General features: G+C 38.1%; 1 protein-coding gene across 1 annotated transcript; it reads left to right on the top strand.

Moving 5' to 3' along the window:
- The first annotated feature begins 11048 nt into the window (after nt 1–11048).
- On the top strand, nt 11049–19121 carry LOC149621215 (E3 ubiquitin-protein ligase UHRF1-like). The gene is made up of 10 exons (XM_089854296.1): nt 11049–11752; nt 13047–13261; nt 13511–13714; nt 14262–14395; nt 14470–14966; nt 15971–16077; nt 17013–17175; nt 17255–17392; nt 17483–17713; nt 18881–19121. Exons 4-10 carry the CDS (start codon nt 14371–14373, stop codon nt 19109–19111), a joined length of 1392 nt encoding a protein of 463 aa, XP_089710422.1. The 5' UTR covers nt 11049–11752; nt 13047–13261; nt 13511–13714; nt 14262–14370; the 3' UTR covers nt 19112–19121.
- The last annotated feature ends 4321 nt before the right edge of the window (nt 19122–23442 follow it).

The raw sequence follows: 23442 nt of genomic DNA, 5'->3' as shown, positions 1-23442 counted from the left end.
AGAAATAGAAGAATCTTCTAAGAAGATTCTTGATTTTGCTTATAAATATTCACATACGGTTATTTCGAAACGAAAATCTAGTTTGTTGTGAGGCCAAGAAGAAGATGAAAATTATGAATACAAGAAAAAAAATTTCGAGATAGATAATAACACCATTTTAAAATCTATCTATGTATAGTGTTAGTGATATACCTTGGCAAGGTAAGGGTTTAAATCAAATTTTATGCAAATACCTATGAAAATCCTATAATCGAGTCACTGCCTGTTTATTAATAATTGATTATCATCAAAATCTAAAAATTCTGCATGAATTATTTCATTGGAAAAGTTTAAAATTAAAATGAGTCTGTGAAATTGCCTTAACTTAAGCAGCCGACGCAATCGCGAGATCAGATAATGTATTCCTACGCTCTACGCGGCACGGCCCTATTTTTTAAACTTTGTTTACGGCCGTATAAGTGCGCGGGGACATTCGCGGTACGAGGATGTATCGGGAAAAATTCGCCTTTGTATACTTATCTCCCGAAGGGAGGTTTCTTATATTACTTTTGTCATCACTAATAGTTTAAATAATTTCAATTAAACGGTTCAAAACCTTCAGGAAAAGCTTAGTTTCATAATAAATAAAATTCTAATTTTAAAGTAATAAATTAATTTATCGTAGGTAATTAATTTACTGCCTTAGTGTAATTTATGCTGATATAAAATTATGCAATGAAAGAGGAAGTGACGTACATTTGGGTTTCGCGGGAGATTCAAATGTCGATTTGGGTTAAAGAAATAAGAGAATAATTTGAGATGGTGAAATGTTTGGCGGGAGATTCAAATGTCGATTTGGATTTGGATTAGAGAATAAGGTTTTAAGCTCTCTCTCCTTATGGAACCAACCCTAATGTTTACATTTGGATTTGGGTATTTATTCATTGAAATTTTTAGAGAATAGTGTCCCTGGAAACATTTCAAGTGTTCTTCTTATTTCCGCTCTCGCGAATTTCCAGGAGGCTCAAAGTATTTGACTTATTTCCGCCCCAATTCAACCTTTTCTAGCTGTGATTTATTTCGTCGGTTTTATTTTAAGCAGGGACGGAAATAAGATAACTTTGAGACACTTATAGGGGTAACCGCCTCACTGGACCAATGTCCTATAAATTGATTGGGTGTGCAAAAATGTTGTGGTTGCTGAACCAGCTTGTTCATATTCCGCTTTCTTACATGAAATATTACTATACATAGATTCGAGCTAGGCGTCCTGAAAACAAGGGCAAGTAGAAACGGCGTTTTAAAGCCCTGAGCCTCTAAGGTTTATAGGTCTCTTTACTTTAAATTGGAAAATGTAAGCCCAAATTATGACGGTACAGTTAAATATATTCAGCATTTTTATTGAATGAAAGCTTACAAGTATAAACGTTAAAATACTAATTTTGTAATGTTAAGGATACAAATGAAATATCGTAAAAGTTTCAGAATTTTGCATCGTAGTCATTGGCACCTAATCGTGGCTCTTAGTGCCCTGAAGTTCAACTAAAACATTACAGACATTTTTAGTAAACGGGACGCAACTGAAATATAAACATCTTTCGCAAAATCTATAATGCTGGACGACGTAAAACAATACGATAAAAAGAACGATGAAACCAATCAGTAGAACGACTGAGACGACGAAAATAATCCGACGAGCTCTACAAGTCCATCGATTGAAGCATAAATGTGGCATAATGGCCAGAGCGACGGGAATTTCGAAAAGTAAACCACCGAAATGCGCAAAGTTATTGACGAACGGGAAGAATCCGGCAATTACCAGGAACAACATGACCAAAATGACGAAAAAGAACTCAAGTACTTGCGTTTACGGAAATTCGGAGCTTGAAGGCATTCGATGAAGGATATTCCGAGTAACGTAAATACTCCGCCGCCGCAACCGACTTGCGGTAAATAAGGATCGAAAAAGCTTCCATCCTTAGTTTTAACTTAGGGGTGTGCGGGTACCCGATACCCGAAGATTACCCGTTCGGGTATCGGGGCGGGTACCCGCCCCGATACCCCAAAAATGAATTTTCCAACTATTCGAAACTACTCGGGTAGTAAAAATAATCCCCCCCATTACCCGTGACAAGCTGAAACTGGTTGTCGGGTTATTCGCGGGTAGAAAAATAGGAATCAGAAGTGAAAGGGGACCACCCATTGTCCGGTTTAGAAAGAATCGAAATTTTAAGAATGACGAAATTCCATGAAACACTGTTTCAATGTGAAATTTAGTTCACATAAGCTATGCTTTCTGTGGTAGTTTCTTTCTGAGACAGACTAGAATCACCGCACGCAACGCGACACACCTATATCAAGAAGTTATATCTAGTATCTCAGAGAGAAGGTATAAATTCGCCAGATTTCCAGCTTTATCTGCAGTCCAAACGTAGGTCCGGAGTCAATCCCCGTCTCTAAATTACAACCAGCATCTCATTGGTTCTTGAAAACTCACGTCAGCGCGACGACGCGAGTGACGAAAATTACAGTCATATTTTCCGACTAAGGAGAGCTAGCGAAATATCCCGGCGTCTCCTTTTACGTCCCCCTTGTACTTTGAAAGGGGGACTGGGACTATGGCGCGCGAATACAAAGGCATCTTACACCTTCTCTCTGAGATACTGATATAACTTCTTGCCTATACATTGCCAGTATTCTGTGTTGAAATAAAACTAAGGGTTAAGAAAGTTGCAGGTCATTAAGCTAGATTACCGATTGCAGGTCATTAAGCTAGATTACCGATTGCAGGTCATTAAGCTAGATTACCGATTGCACGTCATTAAGCTAGATTACCGATTGCACGTCATTAAGCTACATTACCGATTGCACGTCATTAAGCTAGATTACCGATTGAAGGTCATTAAGCTAGAATACCGATTGTAGGTCATTAAGGTAGAATACCGATTGCAGGTCATTAAGCTACATTACCGATTGCAGGTCATTAAGCTAGATTACCGAGTGCAGGTCATTAAGCTAGATTACCGATTGCAGGTCATTAAGCTAGATTACCGATAGCAGGTCATTAAGCTAGATTACCGATTGCAGGTCATTAAGCCATTTTAAGGATTGCAGGTCATTAAGCCAGATTAACGATTGCAGGTCATTAAGCTAGATTAACGATTGCAGGTCATTAAGCTAGATTAACGATTGCGGGTTATTAAGCTTGATTAACGATTGCGGGTCATTAAGCTAGATTAACGATTGCGGGTCATTAAGCTAGATGAACGATTGCAGGTCATTAAGCTAGATTACCGATCGCAGGTCATTAAGCTAGATTACCGATTGCAGGTCATTAAGCTAGATTAACGATTGCAGGTCATTAAGCTAGATTAACGATTGCGGGTTATTAAGCTTGATTAACGATTGCGGGTCATTAAGCTAGATTAACGATTGCAGGTCATTAAGCTAGATTACCGATTGCAGGTCATTAAGCTAGATTACCGATTGCAGGTCATTAAGCTAGATTACCGATTGCAGGTCATTAAGCTAGATTACCGATAGCAGGTCATTAAGCCAGATTACCGATTGCAGGTCATTAAGCCAGATTACCGATTGCAGGTCATTAAGCCAGATTAACGATTGCAGGTCATTAAGCTAGATTAACGATTGCAGGTCATTAAGCTAGATTAACGATTGCAGGTCATTAAGCTTGATTAACGATTGCAGGTCATTAAGCTAGATTAACGATTGCAGGTCATTAAGCTAGATTAACGATTGCAGGTCATTAAGCTAGATTAACGATTGCAGGTCATTAAGCTAGATTAACGATTGCTGGTCATTAAGCTAGTATTACGATTGCTGGTCATTAAGCTAGATTAACGATTGCTGGTCATTAAGCTAGATTAACGATTATAGGCAGAAGTAATATAAGAAACCTCCCTACTTTTGTTATAGGTAATTAAGCTAGATTAACGATTGTAGGCAGAAGTAATATAAGAAACCTCCCTACTTTTGTTATAGGAAATTAAGCTAGATTACCGATAAGCATATGACTTGTGTTGGTGTACAAGTCTAAGACATGTTTTGGTGCACAAGTCCCGCCAAAAACTTATCGAGAGGTTAGACAGCGTAACCCAGCTGTATATTCATAGTTATATAGATTAATGCTAATTGTAAATTTTTCATAGAAAATAATATGTAAGTTTGTACTATTTTTAAAATAAAGCGCATGTTTCCTGTTAAAATATTTTACTGAAGAAATTTTGGTGAAAAAACTAAAATAAGAATTTTTTCAAATAATTGATGTTTTATAATCATGTGTTCAAAAGTGAAAATTTAATAACTGTACTTCAGGCAATTAATTTTCTACACTTATCTCTTACTTTTTCCCATCTTTGTCTACAAAGACAGGTTTTATCATGAGTTAATAATATGTTAGCTCCCTAGGGAGCTAACATATTATTAACTCATGGTTTTATTAAAAGCCTTAGTCCTGTCATAGCCCACTCGATCATGCGAATCACGACGCAAGCAGCTTGCGTTGTCGAGTGCGTGATCGAGTGGGCTATGGTGTACAACCTTAGCACATTGGAAACCACACTGAGTGATGCAAAATGTTTTTGCCCCTCTTATAATTCAAGAATAGTAAATGAGTTTCAGAAAACTATTTTCAATACTGGAAGCCCAGCGGTCCTATAATTCCTATAAAATCCTAAATGTTTGAACCTGTCCTATATCATCCATTAATTTTACGAAAGGTCCTTTAATATCCTATATTTCAGACTTATTCGAACTGTTAGTACAGTTTAATATGAAATTTATAAAAGTTTCGTTCCGTTATCGCGATTACATTTGACTAGACATCGAAAACATGAAGCTCCATATTTTGGCGAGGTGCGTTATCCCTAAACGTTTTTCTTGGGAAATTTGCCTATTTTATTACATTTTTGCATCAGTTCATAATATGTGTACCATAACTTCGTCACTGGATACTGAATGGTTGTCATGAAATGTTCGGGTTGCAAAAATAACTTCTCTAACACGGGAAATTGAGAAAATGGCCTCCGAAGTCGAGCTTGAAAACTCTTCGCGACCTATTATGAGTATTAACAGCTCTAAAAGTTATGAAGAAGTATCAACTCAATGTAATTTTTATTTAATGGTCAAACAAAATATGAGAAATAATTCAGTAGGTTGTAACATAGATAAAAAACCGACAAAAAGTAGCGAAAAATCGGAAAAGATAGCTAAGCCTTTGCCGCGCTTTAAATCAGTTTCAATCCAGTGCTTGACTTTAATAAACCCCGTCACAATACCACCAAAGAAATCGGATGTTAAACGGAAAGGTATTTACCCTGCTTTGGAACTTAAAAAATGGGCCACCAACGCTACTCTAGTTTCAGAGGAAGTCACAAAATAGCTGAGATCATTTTTTAATTGTTCTATTAACTTCTTAATAATGGGAAAGTCCGCGCCTCCCGACGATTGTTCCATTTCTAACTATAAACGACTCTTGACTGAGTAAGCCTTGTACATCATACACTAAAGCAGACGCTCTTTTCAATCCGTTAGGTGGGGCAGGGTTGTTCCTTCGACTTTTGGAAAGGTGCTTTCCCCAATAGTAAAATGTGCTGATCCAATGGAAGCTTTTTTCAAAATGTGCTTTTCCCCCCCTGGGGGTAGGAAAATTTCCGTCCTCCCCAACGATAGGCTTTTGGCGCCACCTAGTGGCGGAATTTTCGTCCCATAGACGCTAATGTTAAAAATGAAATTTGAAAATGTGCTTTAAACAGGCCAAATGTACTTTCGGTGCTGAAGATCTTAAAATGTGCCGAAAAGGCACAATTGTGCCACTTAGAACAACACTGAGGTGGGGTTATCGTTACCCTGCTATCCTCGCGAATTCTCTCTCATTTTTTGGGGGGGGGGCTTAAAAATAAAGAGTAGCTCTATGTTCCCCCATCGCTTTTATAAAGCATTTGCCCATCCTGAAATTCGGCCTCTTTCGTAACTTCCCCTAATCCACCTCTGCTGTTGCTAAGGTTGCTTTTATAGTTTGCACGTTATTAGAGTTGGCCGTGGCTCTCCTTTTAAAAAGTCGGGAAATTCCCCTAGCGCAAGTAGCGCTCATAGACATTATAACACTATTAAAGCCTAGACAAACTATTGGGGAAAGCGGTCCTTGAACGTTTTTGTGAGGGATTTTTCGCTTCTCCTCCTTCGCATGTGTGATAGGGTGAATGACTGGTGGCGCCCCCTATCGACGAGCGAAGGAGTTATTAATAAGGAGTAGTGGCACTCTATGTTAACTCCCTATAGGGCATAATAAGTCAAACCCTCGGAGATGCCATTACTCCATTTTATACGAGCTAAGAGCGGAAAAACGTATTTTTAAATTTTACACCTGTAAAATCTTTTAAAAAACACTTGGAACTTGTATTTCTACTTACTTTCGAGGAAATACCACCGTTTTCTGAAGGTAAGAGTCTTTTTTTATACATTTATTAGTAATAAAAACATTTAAGGCGAGCTAAGCCTTGGTCTTGTAAAACACGGCAGATTAGTGATTAGCGCGAGGATTAGCGTCGTTTTCAAAATCACTAATCTGCCGTGTTTTACAAGACCAAGGCTTAGCTCGCCTTAAATGTTTTTATTACTAATAAATGTATAAAAAAATACTCTTACCTTCAGAAAACGGTGGTATTTCCTCGAAAGTAAGTAGAAATACAAGTTCCAAGTGTTTTTTAAAAGATTTTACAGGTGTAAAATTTATAAAATACGTTTTTCCGCTCTTAGCTCGTATAAAATGGAGTAATGGCATCTCCGAGGTTTTGACTTATTATTCCCTATAGGGAGTTAACATAGAGTGCCACTGCTCTAAGCTCATCCTTATTAATAACTCCTTCGCTCGTCGATAGGGGGGCGCCACCAGTCTTTCACCCCATCACACATGCGAAGGGGCGAATGCCCTAAAACCGTCACAAAAATGACTCTCAACTGTTCCTCTTGTATCTCTATGGTAGCGCTACCGGCGATTCGAGTTCCGGGGCGCGGCCCTGCTGGCCGGGTTAGAAAAGGCGGGAAATTCCATAACTGCAACTGTTGTAGCCTAGGGCGAATCGCACGGCGGTCGGTGGCAGTTGCGAAACACACGCGAAGTAACCCGCACTCCGACACTCGCGGCTTGGACTTGGTTCATTTAACATGCGGGTTAAAGTCTCCTACGCTGATGGCTCGGTGTCGGGCAAGATTTTTAACATTAATTCGAGTGATTTTTCTAAAACAAAAACAGTTGAAACGTTCAGGAACGATATATCACAAACTATAGATATTCCTATAAATAGGTTTGTTTTAATCTTTCAAGGGAAAGTGGTAAGTTGCGCTTTTTCCGTTGTTGTCCTGGTATTCATGGTAGGGTTTTACTTTACTTAACTAACCCAACCAACACTTGATTCTGACTAATTAGACCACGGGGAGTTCGGAAAAAATAGTGAAAAAATTCTAAACCCGCCGCAAGTTGGTCCAAAAATTTTTTGAAAATTTGAAAATTGCATGTACTTACCGCCATTAAGACCGCTACGCGCCTAAACGCATTCTGCCCTCGATCTTGAAAAACTACCTGGGGGTAAATATAATAACAAGGACTCGCGACGGAAATCAGGGAGCACACACTGCGGAAAAATAGCTATGAAATTTTAAACACCCGCTGAAACAAGTACAATTCTCATACCAGGATAGAAAAATATTTGAAGCAAGCTCCAATTTTAAAAATAAACAACGATATTTTGCTAAATTGCGTAGATTATTTCGTAAGTAAATGAAGATAAACAATAATATTTTGCTAAATTGCGTAGATTATTTCGGAAGTAAATAAAGATAAACAATAAAATTTTGGAAAAGGCGTAACATTATTTGGGAAGTAAATGAAGATAAACCACAATATTTTGGAAAAAACGTAACATTATTTGGGAAATAAATGAAGATAAACAACAATATTTTGGAAAAGGCGTAACATTATATGGGAAGAAAATGAAGATAACCCACAATATTTTGGAAAAGGCGTCATATTTTACAGCAATATTTTGGAAAAGCCGTCATATTTTACATCAATAATATTATAGAAAAGGCGTCCGATTTTTGAGCAATATATTGGAAAAGGCGTCAAATTTTACTGCAATATTTTGGAAAAGGCGTCATATTTTACAGCAATATTTTGGAAAAGGCGTCATATTTTACAGCAATATTTTGGAAAAGGCGTCATATTTTACAGCAATATTTTGGAAAAAGTGCCAAATTTTACAGCAATATTTTGGAAAAGGAGTTCTACTTTTCAGCAATATTTTGGAAAAGGAGTTCTACTTTACAGGAAAATTTTGGAAAAGGCGTCATATTTTACAGCAAAATTTTGCAAAAGGCGTCTTATTCTTTTTGAAATATCTAAACACAAACAGCGATATTTTGTAAAGGGTTTCAAATTACCAGAGAAGAACTAAATACAATTAGAAATTCCAAATATATTTATGGCTATGCCGTAATGTATTACCCGAGAAACACCACTTGGTGGAGGCCACACTTCGTTTCTCACGGAGAGTTTTTTTTATGATATTGCTGTAAAATTTGGCGCCTTTTCCTAAATATTGCTGTATAATTTGACACCTTTTCCAAAATATTGCTGTAAAATATGACGCCTTTTCCAAAATATTGCTGTAAAATATGACGCCTTTTCCAAAATATTACTGTAAAATATGACGCCTTTTCCAAAATATTGCTGTAAAATATGACGCCTTTTCCAAAATATTGCTGTAAAATATGACGCCTTTTCCAAAGTATTGCTGTAAAATATGACGCTTTTTCCAAAATTTTGCTGTAAAATATGACGCCTTTTCCAAAATATTGCTGTAAAATATGACGCCTTTTCCAAAATATTGCCGTAAAATATGACGCCTTTTACAAATATTACCATTTACTTCCAAATAATTCGCGCAATTTTCCATAATTTTGCCTTTGCGTTCATTTGCTTCCCAAATTATTTGAAGCCTGCTCCAAAAACTTGATGATTACTTCATTTACAACCCAAATAGAATGCAACCTTTTCTGAAATATTTCTCAACTAAAGTCAGCCTTTTTCCAAAGTTTTGATGATTACTTCATTTACAACTCAAATATAATGCGCCCAATTCCTAATTTTTTCTCAATTAAAATCCACCTTTTCAAATATTATTATTTAGGGTTCGGTTTGGTTACTTATTAGCTAATTTACCACCTTTTCAAAAATTTCTGTTTGCGATTAGGCCTAGTTACTTAAAAACCAATTAGTGCCTTTTTTCTCAAAATATTGTTTTACTTTTAAATACTTCCCAAAAGTTTTAATGGGTCATTCCTATTTTAGAGGCCGTTTTCCATAGTGGTAAATTTTTTAGTAGGATGGTAGAAAAAATAGTAGTATTCCCCCTACATGGAAAAGCAAAACCTATGATGGAGAAAATAGTGTGACTAACCATAAATTGCCGCCTTTTCCAAATTATTTCTGACTAACCATAAATTGCCGCCTTTTCCAAAATATTGCTATATTACTGTCTTTTTCCGTGTAAAGAGGCGCATACTTAGCCTTTCGTGAATAAACAGGATAAATGAAATGGGGTAATGCACTGGCCTTTTAACAAGGCGTTTTAAGTGTTCTAATTGTGAGGCCAGTACAGAATGAACAAGCAAAACGAAATGTTGGAATAATACATTGGCCTTTTAATTAGGGTCCTAAGAGACCTAATTGCGAGGCCAGTACAGATATGCCCTTACGTTCAAACGAGATTAGACCAGGTTAGGTTAGGTTTGGTTTAGGCGAGGCGGGTGAAATTTCATGTCGGGCCTCTCAAGTAGGCGTTGGTAGTGGCCTACTTGAGAGGCCATTAGAAAATAAACATGCAAAACGGAACCGTGGACAATTACACGGGCCTCTGAACTAAGCGTTTGTAGTGGCCTACTTGAGAGGCCAGTAGAGAATGAACACGCAAAATTAAACTAGGGACAATACATGGGTCTCTTACCTATGTTTTTATCGTCGGCTTCTTTGCCGTTCGTGAATAAATATTAAAAACGAAATGGAAGTATAACATTGGCCTTTAAACTAGGTGTCCTAAGTCGCCTAACGTTCAAACTAGGTTAGGTTAGGTTAGGTTAGGTCAGGTCAGGTCAGGTCAGGTTAGGTTAGGTTAGGTTAGGTTAGGTTAGGTTAGGTTAGGTTAGGTTAGGTTAGGTTAGGTTAGATTAGGTTAGGTTAGGTTAGGTTAGGTTAGGTTAGGTGTCAGGCCGCTCATCTTCGCGTCAGTAGTGGCCTACTTGAGTGGCCAGTAGAGAATAATCAAGCAAAATGGAACCATGGACTATTACATTGGCCTCTCAACTAGGCGTCAGTAGTGGCCAACTTGAGAGGCCAGTATAGAATAAACAAGCAAAATGGAATCACGGGTACAATTACACTGGCCGCTCAACTAGGCGTCAGTAGTGGCCTACTTGAGAGGCCAGTAGAGAATAAACAAGCAAAATGGAACCATGGACTATTACATTGGCCTCTCAACTAGGCGTCAGTAGTGGCCAACTTGAGAGGCCAGTATAGAATAAACAAGCAAAATGGAATCACGGGTACAATTACACTGGCCGCTCAACTAGGCGTCAGTAGTGGCCTACTTGAGAGGCCAGTAGAGAATAAACAAGCAAAATGGAACCAGACGAGACTAGGAGTGGCCTCACAATAGGGCGACTATTGACACCTGGTTGAGAGGCCAAGATAAGGGGAAGTTCCCTTTGGTGACATATATTTCGTTATTTTGAGCGCAAAATGATTTTTTTGGCAATGTCGTTGAGAACATTAGGTTTAATAATCAAAAAATGTTAAAACAGTACAATCATACGAAAACGTGATTACGTTGCTTCTGAAATATGCCTAATGAGTATTCAAATGTAGCTGTCCATAGTATTTTCTCCGTCATCGGTCTAGCTTTTTGATCTAGGAAAAATACTACTATTTTTACTACTATCCTACTAAAAAAAATCCCACTATCGAAGGCAGCCTCGTAAATAGGAAAGATCCGTTTTAATGCTTGTTTTAGAAACTAAAATATCGCTAATGTAATTTTCGCCATTTCTCGCCTATATTCTCCTTTTCCTTATTTTTGGCATTTCTAAATTTTTCTTTACGCAATATTTTGGAATTTTACACAGATTACGTTTCGATCTCAGTACCAAAAATGAATGGTTTTGTTAAATTCAGTAGGTCTTAAAAATACCATAGCTATACTTCCGTCGCGAGTCCTTGAAGTTCTTATAGTTGCCCTCCCCCCGGCATATTATCAAAGATTGAGTGCATAATGCTGTTTAGTATATAGCGGTAAGTACATGCAATTTTAAAATTTTCAAAAAAATTTTTGACCAACTTGCGGCGGGTTTAGAATTTTTTCACTATTTTTTCCGACCTCCCCGTGGCCTAATTAGTCAGAATCAAGTGTTGGTTGAGTTAGTTAAGTAAAGTAAAATCCTACCGTATTCATCTACCTTTTTTTTATTAATTAAATTAAATTAATATGAATCAAAACAGCTTACCGATAAGCACACCGATGAATGTGGTACCATCGAAGACGCCTTTCTGTATCATTATGGGATTGAAGAAAGGCATACGTTGCAAGTTTTCGTAAAGGTTAATGTCGATGCTGAAGTCAAACGTAAAAAGGGAAGTAGTTCTGTAACTGGAACTGACAATGAAACCGCCATTAATGAAGAAGCCACTACAAACGACATTGTACGTAACGTTACAACTTTTTACATTTTGGGCAGTAATGGAACCAACCACGTATCATAACTGAAATTTAATCATACTTGGTTCATGAAGGGGCAATATGTAACAACATTGCATTTAGACAAGTTGCAGTTGCCAAAATTAATTGAGTATTTTCTAGAAGCGCCCCAATTCTTGACGTAACATTATTTGTTGTAATTAGTCATGGGGTTTAATGTTAGGAATACCATTTCTAAGATTTTGTTGCGTTTCTCACAAAGATGGCATCAAGTACGCTGGGGGAAATTGCGTGGGTCTTAAACTAATTGTTTGGACCAGTTTTTAAAAAAGTGGAGGTTACTGGTCCTGGGGGACCCAGTTTATTAATTGCAAATCTGTAGGAAAACTAAGGGGGGAACTAGATCAAAATTTTTCATCCCAAGAACTAGTTTAAAAAATATTCTTAATTCCCAGACTGGCATCAATTCTTAAAGATACCATATAGAGTAGATTGTAAGCAGCGCCCCCTTTACTGAACTTTATATCAGAAGGGAATAAGAGAGAAGGGAGACATTAGAGCCTGGTTTGGTAACGAGAGTCCGACCAACCTCAAGAGAACCGCGAAAACTTTGCGCAAGTACACAGCTTTTAACCAATTTACTGCAAAAATAGTTCGTTAAGTTCTCCGCGTTATCGGCCCATTTGTCTGCTAGATTTTCTTTCTCCAAAGGCTTAGGGCTGTCGATGTTTCGTTCTTGTGTAATTATAACTTGAAGTATGTATTTTATTGAAACTAATTTATATTTTTAATATTAATTCAAAATAATTCGTTTTCATCTATTTATTACGTTCAAATTATCTGATTTTGGTATGTTTTCAATTCCCGTGCATCTAAATTAATTGCGCAGCTTGATTTCGTTTATCAACATGAAATTCGGCCATTTTTATCTCCTTCAGCTAGTGTAAAGTTGTAAACAAAACTACTTTTTATTCGTCAACCGAGACGTCACCTTCTTATGTGACGTCACAGCTAAGACAGAAGTTAGATAGCCAATCAGTGAAGGGTAGTTGATTTGAGGTTAGTAAGACTGTTGTTACGAGTGTAAAGCAGTATGGAGATATAAAGTGTGTCCCTTCTCTCTTATTCCCTTCTGTTTATATTATTTGTTGTTGTAAATAGTCATGGGCTTAAAGCAAAGCGCGGGCCACGTGGTTCCCCTACAACAAGTTGACTTTCCTTGTCGCGTTTCAGTACATTTTGCGCTCAAAGATGGCATCAAGTCTCTAACACATCTTTATTTATTTTTTTGCTTTGAAGGAAGAGATTAGTAACTCGCCAACTCTTGAACCAGCAACCAGTCTGTACTTTAATGTTGGTGAACTCGTTGATGCAAAAAACTTCCAGGAGTTTAAAGGGGCTTGGGTGGAGGCCAAAATTGTCAGAATTGCTCGACAAGCCGAGGAAGCCCATCAACCTTCAACCTCAAACAGTACAGGAGACTCACTGATTTACTCCGTTGAGTTTGAACTGGAGTGAGTATATTCAGAAGCTATATGGAGTTGCCAGAGAGGTGTGGCTTAAAATGGCTCCTCCCCTTTCCACCAAAATGGCGGCAAGCTTCTCAGAGTGAAAGGCTAGTGGGGGGAGGCTTCTGAGTGGCACAGTGAGGGTCTGACGCTTACTGGGGGAAATTTTGACCCCTTTGCCTACTCCTAATTCATGGCAATTTCTCGAAATTAGTGCCAACCCCCTTTTTTGGTTTGGTTTGGTTTTGTTTCTAGCAAAACTAAGGCTGATCTCCCGTTAAGAAGTATTCGCCCAAGAGCGCGACGAAAGGTGCCATTTGACAAAGTGACGCCTGGATCTAAGATTATGGTGAATTATAACGATGACGCTCCAACTAAAATTGGATATTATTACGATATGATCGTCAACCGTAAAAGCGCAAGGAAACTGAAATTTGTCGTTGGAACCGTCTTGCTTGGGTATTTTATTTTTTTCTCGTTTATCATAATTATTGGCAGGTTTGCTTTTAATCAGGGAACACCCAATTTCTTGTCAACCCCAGTTTCCCCGATATTTTCTCTAAAATTCCTAGTTTCATATTTTAAACTAATTGCGCGTTTAAGCTGAATTTCAAAGGCTCAGTATGAATTTTGTAATTATAGCTAAGAGTTAATTAGCACCTGCTGATTGAGCTAATTAATTTAGTCCACCGTTAACGCATGCGCTAGAGTAAAAGAGGATGTTAAAGTTTTTAATTTCACTTATTTCACTTATTTCTCATCTTAATCGCTTCTTAAACTCCTAAAATTAATGGTTTGATCCTTTCATTCTCGACGAAGTACCATAAAATCCTATCTTTCCTTGAAAGAAAAAAAAAACTATTTTTTTCTATGAAATTTTTGAGAGTCAAATCAAAAGAAAAGTGGATTCAAGGCCTTAACAATACTTAAATAATTTATGTTAAGACTCGGAAAAAAGATTTAAAAACATTTCAATTCCTTCAATCGTATTTTTATTTCCATCCAGAGTTGACGACACTGCGCTATAGGACTGCAAAATTCATTTAGTGGATGAACTGTATATTATAGAAGAAAATGTCCTCTTGGCAGATAGAGACGCCGCCTTAAATGAACTGATGCTCAAGGGCTCTAGTCTAAAAAGTACAATTTGTTTGTTTGTCAGCCAATTTTAGTATATCGCTTAAATTGTTCACTGTTATCCTTCCTTCCTATAGGACTTAAAAAACCCGAATGTGACTATTGCGACGATAAACCGTTTGTTAAGTGCCGCGAATGTTCGTGTTCACTGTGTGGTGGTAAAGAAGCACCTGACCAACAAATCCAGTGCGATCGCTGTTTGAAATTCTTTCACCTCTGGTGTTTGAAACCGAAACTGGATTCGGTACCCGAGGACGATTATTACTGCCGAGATTGCAAAATTGTCAGATCCGGACAAGAAGTGAAAAATAAAAAAAATTCGAGAGTGTCCATCGGACCATCCACTCGTGATTGGGGTAAAGGCATGGCTTGCGCCAGAAGAACCAAAGAATGCACGATTGTGCCCATGGATCATTTTGGACCCATACCGGGAATAGTAGTAGGAATGTCCTGGCAGTACAGGAATCTAGCCGCTGGATCTGGCGTTCATCGCCTACCAGTTGGTGGAATACATGGACGGGAAGAGGACGGCGCCTTTTCGATAGTGCTTTCTGGCGGCTATGAAGACGATCTTGTTAGTATTCGTAGAGTCCCGATTTTCGATGTACGCTCGATCTATCTTGGAAAAAAGTGATGCTAAGATCTGGCTTGTCGAAAAAAATATGACGCCTGATGGAGTCGCTTAATTCCAGTGAGAGGGGAAAATGGGTTTCTGACTTTAGAATTAAAGAGGTCGTTTCATGATGTGTTGCCTCAAATGCAACGCCTAGTCTTAAAATGGTGTTGATGGATCATAACGTATTAAGATTTCTCTCAAAATAATGGCCCATTTTTCAAGTGCAGCGTAGATCGAAAATCCGTGTAGAAATTTCAAGCGAAGCTTTATTGTATTGCGCTTCTAATGCATTGTTCTCTAAAGATAGAGCTCGGCAATATCTATCCATTATCCACGTTATTTTATCTTTATCCATGCATAGTCGAAAATTATCCACAGAACGTATGTGTTAAATCGTATTATAATCCAGCAAGAGGTCCCGGGTTCGATCCCGGACTGTGGCACCGGGTGGAAATCTGGGTACAAATGATCCTTCTGCGTAGGGTTTGCAAGTTCTTCTCTCCCCGCTTGTTAAAAGGAGTTTTCCTCCGCGGTCTAACCTGGTTTCTCCTTTCCATCAAAACTTGCCGAGGTTAACGGTAATAGTTAGTATACTGGGCGCTGTAGGTTAGCTGTGGCATAGGGGCTAACTACCACCCCTCTATGCAATGTAAACAAGCCACAGGCTTAGTGTGTAAATCCCTTCATAGAGAAAGCCTAGATTATTATTATTATTAAAACCCACCTTTAGCGTAGTGAGTGTTGCTGCAATGTTCACAAAAGGGCTACTGGTGATTTAAGTCGCACATATCTCGCTGATGCAGTCCTTTCTACGGGATATCACTTCCTCTAGTGAATAAAATACTCAGCTTGAACTTCACTTATGTGGTTGTTGTTGCGTGTGGGAAACGCCTATTTGATAGAAGCGCAACATTTTTGGCCCATTTCATCACGGACATATGAACGGGTTCATTTCTTTTTAGGATGAAGGCGACAGATTCTACTACACCGGAAGTGGAGGCCGAAGTTTAGAGGGCAATAAGAGAACGGCGAAGCAATCTTGCGATCAAGTTCTAACCAGAGATAACAAGTAAGTAGTTTTCGACAAGTATAGAGATATTTCAATTCGGGGGAAAGAAGAGCTTTTGAGGCGGGGTTTCGCCAGTCCCCGCCTAGGCGCCATATTGTGTGGGAAATTTAGCATAGAGTTCTTCAGCGGCCCGCACGGAGGGAGGGTGAAAAGCGGCTCCGTTTATTGGCAGGCCCAACTGTGACGTTTTCCCCCTTCAACTGATATAGCTCTATACGGTTTTGGGGATCTACCAAAAAGAAAATATGGAAACTGAGCCTCATTCGAGTTTAGTTTTGTTATTTGAAAATCGAGACGGGAAAATAAATTAGGCATACAAGCAATTATGACATCATAAATATGTTGTCACCATCCGATTTAAAGATCTGTAGTTCGCGCTGGCGATAAACACGGGTGAACTGTTATTATTGCTACTTTTTTTATGTCATAACAGTGTCGTTAACATCAAAATAACACCAAATTTTTTTATAATGCTAGAGACTTAATTTAGAGCTAGTTCGTGAACGACAAGCGAGAATTAACTTTACTCGGTTTTGCAGTCCATCTTCCTATTTACACTTCCTTATACACTAAGCCTTTGACAGCGCCTCACCAGGCGTCGCTTTACGAGAATCTATGACGGTCCACGTAAATGAATCAATGTTCATTTTTTTAACCGATTATTTAAACCCAGTGAATCTGATTTGGACTGATTTATTTATCTTTTTAACCACCTTAAATAAAATGAACCTCGAACCGATTAAACAGTAAAATTATGATATCAGTCATCGGTATATTTTATAGTGTATATGAAATGTATTATTTTTATATTTTATCTTGAGAAACTAATTTAAAATTTAATGACAGATTTACACGCTATTAGCACTTAATGGTTAACATTAGTTGATAGTCGCGATCATTTAAATAACCGTAAAATATTAAATTTACTTTTCTAGAGCGTTAGCCAAAAGTTGCGCAGCGCCGTTTAATGATAAGGAGGGAGCCGAAGCCAAAGACTGGCGGAGCGGGAAACCCATTAGGGTTTTAAGAGGTTTCAAAGGTTTTAAACACTCCAAGTATTGTCCTGAGAAAGGTTATCGATACGATGGAATCTATAAGGTGAAGAAATAACATGAAGACTGATATTTTATGAACCTATTTAGTGTTCAGGTGTAGCTAACTAAAGTTAAAATTGTAGGTGATCAAATACTGGCCCCAGAAAGGCCGTTCCGGATTTAGAGTTTGGCGATTTCTTCTCCAAAGGGACGATCCAACACCAGCCCCATGGACTGAAGAAGGGAAAAAAAGAATTCAAGATCTCGGAATAGAAATGCAGGTAAATTAATTTGGAAGCAACGAAATATTTTGGTTTGAATAGAAATAGTACTAATTTTTTAGCAGAGTTTAATTAATATTTCCTCTGTAGATGTTAAATGAAGCTTCATCGTCAGAAACGAACGAAGAAAGCAAGGAAAAACCTTCTAGTAAGAACCGGAAAAGGAAGAGATCTCCTCAAGACTCTGATGCTCCCGAAGCGAAGAAAACGAAACTGATTCCTTACGTTATACCCGAAAGAGTAGCGGCCCTGATGTCAAAGGATAGCGTGAATAAAAGGATTTGGGAAGAGTGCAACTTGCTTTGTGAGAAAGGCGAATTAGTAAGTTTATATTTTATTACAATTTGATCACTCGTTGCCTCCCATTTAAGCATGGGTGAATACCACTTTTTACTATCGAGACGAATATCGAATACCCAAAAATTTTCTTATCGAATACCGAGACGAATAATGATTTTTTAATCGATTATCGAATAATTAGGCTTAACGAAATTATAGTCTTATCGAATACTCGTCGAATATTAGGCCTATTATTCGCGAATACTTGGCGAATATCAGTACTAAAGGAGGTTGTTAGTAGCCATTTTTTACAAAATATTTATTCGAAAATGACTATGCTTTTAGTGAAAGTACATTTTTAGGGGTTAATATTTGACTGCACACCTTGTTACAAAGATGTATCAAGGCCCTTTGCGAAATTGGTTGTCGAATATTTATCGAATAGTAAAAATGGCTTCAAACGAACACCGAGACAGTTATTCGTCTCGATATTCGATCGAATTATTCGTCATAGACGATCACGAGTATTCGCCCACCCTTACTAAGAAAATAGCTTTCTCCAATCAACTCTTAGTATCTTTAGAATTGTCTCTCTAGGGAGTGGTAAAATGGTGAAATTTCACGCTAAGCCAATTAGGCACATTACCTCAGTAGGAGGAGCTATCTTCTTAAGCCACACCCCTGAACTCTTCATTTAAGGCCACCCGGTTTATCCTTTCCATCAAAACTAGCTGAGGTTAATGACAATACCAAAAAATATATAGATATCATAAAAAGAAAACTTACACATTGTTGTTTAAACTTGTTCGCTCTGTGTAATATGAGAAATCGCCCCTTTTTCCTAAAAATTAATTAACCTTTGGATCGCCAACATCGTGCACTATACTTTCTATAAACTCATGACGTCAAGAAGCTCTTACCTAATTGGTTAGTTTCCTCGCGAAGAAGAAATGGACTTGGCCAAGAAAATTAGATTCGTTCAAAGAAAAATGAACTCTTCGAGTAGAGTTACTAGCTTTGCTGAGGACTCGCGAGTACCCGCGAATTTCTAGGGGGAAAACAAGTTGCAGTGCAAGTACCAGCCCAGGCCTAATAATGACCATTCTCTATCCCCCCACCCGTTAAAAGACTTGTAATTTACCTTCACGCTTATGCTTGCCAGCGAATTGTTTTTTGCGAAATTAATATTATTTATTGTTATCATTTCAGAAATTCCTTGAAAAAGTGATAGAACAATTTCAGTGCACTATTTGTGGCATTTTAATGAATAGAGATTCCGTGAGTTTAAAGTGTAGCCACACTTTCTGTTTGAAATGTCTTGAAAAACAACTAAAATCCAAGCAATACGAGTGTTCCCTTTGTAGGACTGTCATTCCGAACGATTTCCGCCCTAGTCCTAACTTAATACTGAGAGAAATTTTAAATACTTTATTTCCTTAAGAAAGGACGAAAAAATGTTGTAGTGTTTTAAATTGTCTTTAAATTAAAGTTTAATTAAGTTTATTTTAATCCATTTACGTCTCGTAGCATATTGCTCCACTGTGGCACTGAATTGAAACTTTTATTTGCACTTCATTAAAACTACTCCACGGAAATATTGCAATTGTAAACAGCAAACGTTTTCATACGAAAAACCGTTGACGTTTTTCTGTCGGTATTTTCCGTTGAGAAATTTTATTGCAGTGACAACGAAAGTTCCTTAAAAATAGGGACTAGGCAATTCGAGCTTAGTTCCACCCCCAGCGCCAGCTATTTACAGAATAAAAGATATTTAAGCCCCTGCACCTGGTAAGATTTTAGCACTAGTGGAAGGTAGCGTGACGTTGCATGTCGTATTACTGCCAGGTTCCTTTGCCTTAAATGTATCCCTGTCTCCTTTACTACTGCTCCATAGTGGCAAGCTATATTTCTGTGGAGTAGTTTAAATGGAGTAAAACGTAAGTTTAATTAAATTGCCTTAAACACAAGTGTACAGTCTACATACAAGGAGGGATTTCTCACCGATTTGTCGAAATTTTTGGGAACAGACAGGAGGGAGGGGAGGCCGCCATCTTCTTGGTGCCAGGGAGAGTAGTGACTGTCCGCTGACAGCTTGTATAAATTTCGCCAAGGTTAAGCGTTAAACAAACAATACAAAACACAAAGTTCCAGATGAAATGAAACACACTTGCGATATACTTAATATATTTTTGAATTGATTACTAACGAATGTGTTTTGGTAGGATTATATTTTATCTGCCTAACCTAACCAACGCTGGTTTCTGACTAATTAGACCATGGGGACTCGGGAATGTGAAAAAAATAGTAAAAAAAATTCTATAGCACATCCCTCCCCGCAGATTGGTCAAACTGTTTTTTTTAAAGTTCAAAATTGCATATATTTACCGCCATTGTGGGTTAAGACTAAAGTAGAGAAAAAATCCAACGTGCCTAAGAGTGCCTAAATGGTCGAAAATCACTAAAAACCTAGTTTCCTCATAGACTTTTTAACCAAGGAGACCAACGGGAAGTAAAATACAGTTAGTTGGTTTTATATTGAACAAACAAAAATTGAAAATAAGATGACCGATTTGCTTCACGAAGTTTATTACCTGAGAACTAAATACGTTTCCTTCTTATTAATTCTTTTGAAGTATAATATCAAGTGAACTGTTTCGAAGTACGGCGTGTTACCGTTAAAGTATTACCCGTCAAGTTAGATAATCTTTAATTTCATAATTAAATGGTTGTATTATTACGTCTCCGAATTTTTCTAATTCAATCAGTGATATCTATGCAAAGTTCAGTTATTCTTTAAAGCAAAGCGCGGGTCCAGTGGATCCCCTACAAGTTGATTTTCCTTACGAACTCCAGTTTTGGCTTGGCGAAGGCACGAGTCATTTGTAGGCGGGACTTATAAGTGCGCTTCCCGCCAAGCTAAATCCGGAGTTCAGGAGGAAAGTCAACTTGTAGGGGATCCACTGAAGTCGCGCTATGCTTTAAAGAATCATAGTGCGCAAAATGTACTGAAACGCGACAAAATCATAGAAATGGTACGCCTCCTGCCTTCACCAAGCCAAAACTGGAGTTCGTAAGGAAAGTCAACTTGCAGGGGAACCACGTGGCGCTTTAAGCTTAGTCCACATTGAACTCGCGCTCGCGTGTTCGCGCCTTCGTTTATTCGCATCTTCGCAACAGATCACGAAAAACATTTGCACTTCTGTTCTGTTACACGCAAAAATTTTGCTTTTCCCATTCTGAGAGCCAATAAAGTTTGAGCAATCATTGCGCCAACTGCCCTTCTCCATCGACGTTGTCCAAAGAGGAAAACGAAACCAATCGCCCCAGCCTTCCTCTCGTCTGTGATTGGTGCTTTTCTCGCGAAGGCGCGAAATTCTTGGCTTAGTTGCAAGAAATTTGTATCTTCGCGAGGTGAGGACGCAAAGTAGCGAAAACCCATTGTGAACAGTAGCGCGATCTTGCAAACAAGCAAAGCGAAGATGCGAACTCGCAAAAAGTGTCAGGCTAGTGGGCAAAAAACACATCGTTAAAATCGTTTAGAATTTCATTTTAACTTAGGCCCTGGGTTATCATTATAAGCTAAAACGTTTTAATATTAGTAAATAACATCAATATTAGCAAACTAAATTAATGCAATCGTGTACATCATGAAATTAAATTGTGGCGATAAACTACAGTGGCCACGGTTAGAATCAGTCAAAAGCAGCCAATGTAAAATAAAACTGCACTATTTCTTCACGCGCAATATCACAAATTATCTTAGGTACGTGGTGAATAGGCGAGGGGGATGAAACAGATTTCGCGAGTATGCATTCACCCCTCCAAATGCATGTCACAGACGAAGGAGAGAGTCCGACCCTTTCCCCTATTTATTTTTGCCTTCGCCAAGCCAAAACTGGAGTTCGTAAGGAAAGTCAACTTGTAGGGGACCCGCTGGACCCGCGCTTTGCTGTAAGAGCCGCTAGCACTTTTCGTAGACCGCTTAAGGTTTCGGTTGATTCGAACCTTCAATTTTTTAGTTCAGTCGAATGTGATTTCGCTCCAATTGTAATTCTGGATTTCGGGCATGGGATGGGGCCGAAGGGTCCGACATTTACACGAAATCCCGTACGCTTCTTTCAAAAAAAAAAATCACGAAATCTTTCACAAAAAATCACGAAATCTTTCACTCAAAATCACGAAACCTTTCACTCAAAATCACGAAATCTTTGAAGAAATCACGAAATCAAAGATGAAATTACGAAATCTTTGGCGAAATGGTGAAATCAAGAAGAAATCACGAAATCTTTGGTGAAATCAGGAAATCAACGAAGAAATCTTGAAATCATTGGCAAAATCGCGAAATCAAAGAAGAAATTTATTTTAGTGAAATCCTGAAATCAAAGAGAAAATCTTTGGCGAAATCGCGAAATCAAAGAAGAAATTCCGAAATCTTTGGCGAAATCAAAAAAGCAATACCGAAATTTTTGGTGAAATCCCGAAATCTTTGTGAAATCGTGACATCTTTCTCGAAATCATTGGCAAAATCACGAAATCCCGTACCCTTTTTGGGAATGTCGGACCCCTCGGATGGGGTGCTCTACTTCTAAGACTTCTGGGAAATGCTCTTTGCTTAATACCCCACCATTTTGGCTTCTCTTAGGGTGTTGAATTTCTAGATATCTAGTGATATGTCTAACCATAAGCATATCATACCACCCGGGTGATAAAAGTCAACCTTCAATATATTAATAAATACCGTCGTCTGCAGTAGAGAAATCTAACTTTCCTATTCGCTTGCCATTTGGCCAATAACGGCGTGTGTGCGAGTTTTTCACGTGACTTTAAAAAAATGGCGCGGCTGCTCTCTTCAATTTTAGGGCCAATTAATTGGATTTTAATCGTAATTAGGGAAAGTATAATTTTTTAATCAATTATTTCGATATCTTCTAAACGAGGCGGTTATTTTAAGGTCTAATGTTAGGTACCCACTGTTTACGCAGTGTTTGGATGAAATTTCACCAAATTTTAATCACTGCTTACACCGTGTTTTGATCAAATTGTAATCAGTTTATACCGTGTTTTGATCACATTTTATTCAGTTTATGCCTTGCTTTGAATCCGTTTACACCGTGTTTTGATTAAATTTTAATCACTGTTTACTAGGCCTGTGCGAGTACCCGGTACCCGAAATTATTCGAATATTTAAATTTTCCCGCTCATTACCCGTGACAAGGCTTAGGACAATCGGGTATTGGTTTGGCAAAGTTTCTTGAACTTAGAAGAACTTAAGTTTGAGTAAACTTTTCCACAATGCTCAGTATTATTCATTATTTCAATCCTCGCTAATAGCTTTAGCGTCTTATTTTTGTACTTTTCGCCATAATGGTATCTAAGTCTTTCATGACACTTATTTTTTCCACAAAAAAAAGGTATTTCAACCCGATAAGTAACCGATATGATTTTTTGCTACCCGAAAAGCACCCGACTAATGGTAGTTTAGCTAGGCCTAATTATTCGAGTACCCGTTAGAAATCCGGCTACCCGACCCGATACCCGATTGGAAGTTTTTTCAACTACCCGTACCCGACCCGAAACCCAAAAATCACTACCCGCACAGGCCTACTGTTTATGTTTACACCGTGTTTCGGTCAAATTTTAATCTATTTATACCGTGTTTTGATCAATAACAACACCGAGGTTCATTATGCTACTAAATCATTTTCTGTAACACCATTTCATAAAGGCTCACAATATTATAAATGTAGAACATTTCAGATGAAATTGCGTGG

The sequence above is a fragment of the Phalangium opilio genome, unplaced genomic scaffold (genome assembly GCF_054372755.1).
Source record: "Phalangium opilio isolate 3A_F unplaced genomic scaffold, DU_Popi_V2 ptg000209l_1, whole genome shotgun sequence".
Lineage (NCBI taxonomy): Eukaryota > Metazoa > Arthropoda > Arachnida > Opiliones > Phalangiidae > Phalangium > Phalangium opilio.
Note: the sequence above shows the minus strand (reverse complement) of the source record. Positions and strands in the feature narration are given on the sequence as shown.

Excerpts from the sequence above, each read along its gene's own strand:
- LOC149621215 (XM_089854296.1), top strand. The coding sequence starts at position 14,371 with ATGCTCAAGGGCTCTAGTCTAAAAA. Across the intron at positions 14,967-15,970 it reads GCGGCTATGAAGACGATCTT|GATGAAGGCGACAGATTCTA; the intron begins GTTAGTATTCGT and ends ATTTCTTTTTAG. Across the intron at positions 17,714-18,880 it reads TTTGTGAGAAAGGCGAATTA|AAATTCCTTGAAAAAGTGAT; the intron begins GTAAGTTTATAT and ends TTATCATTTCAG.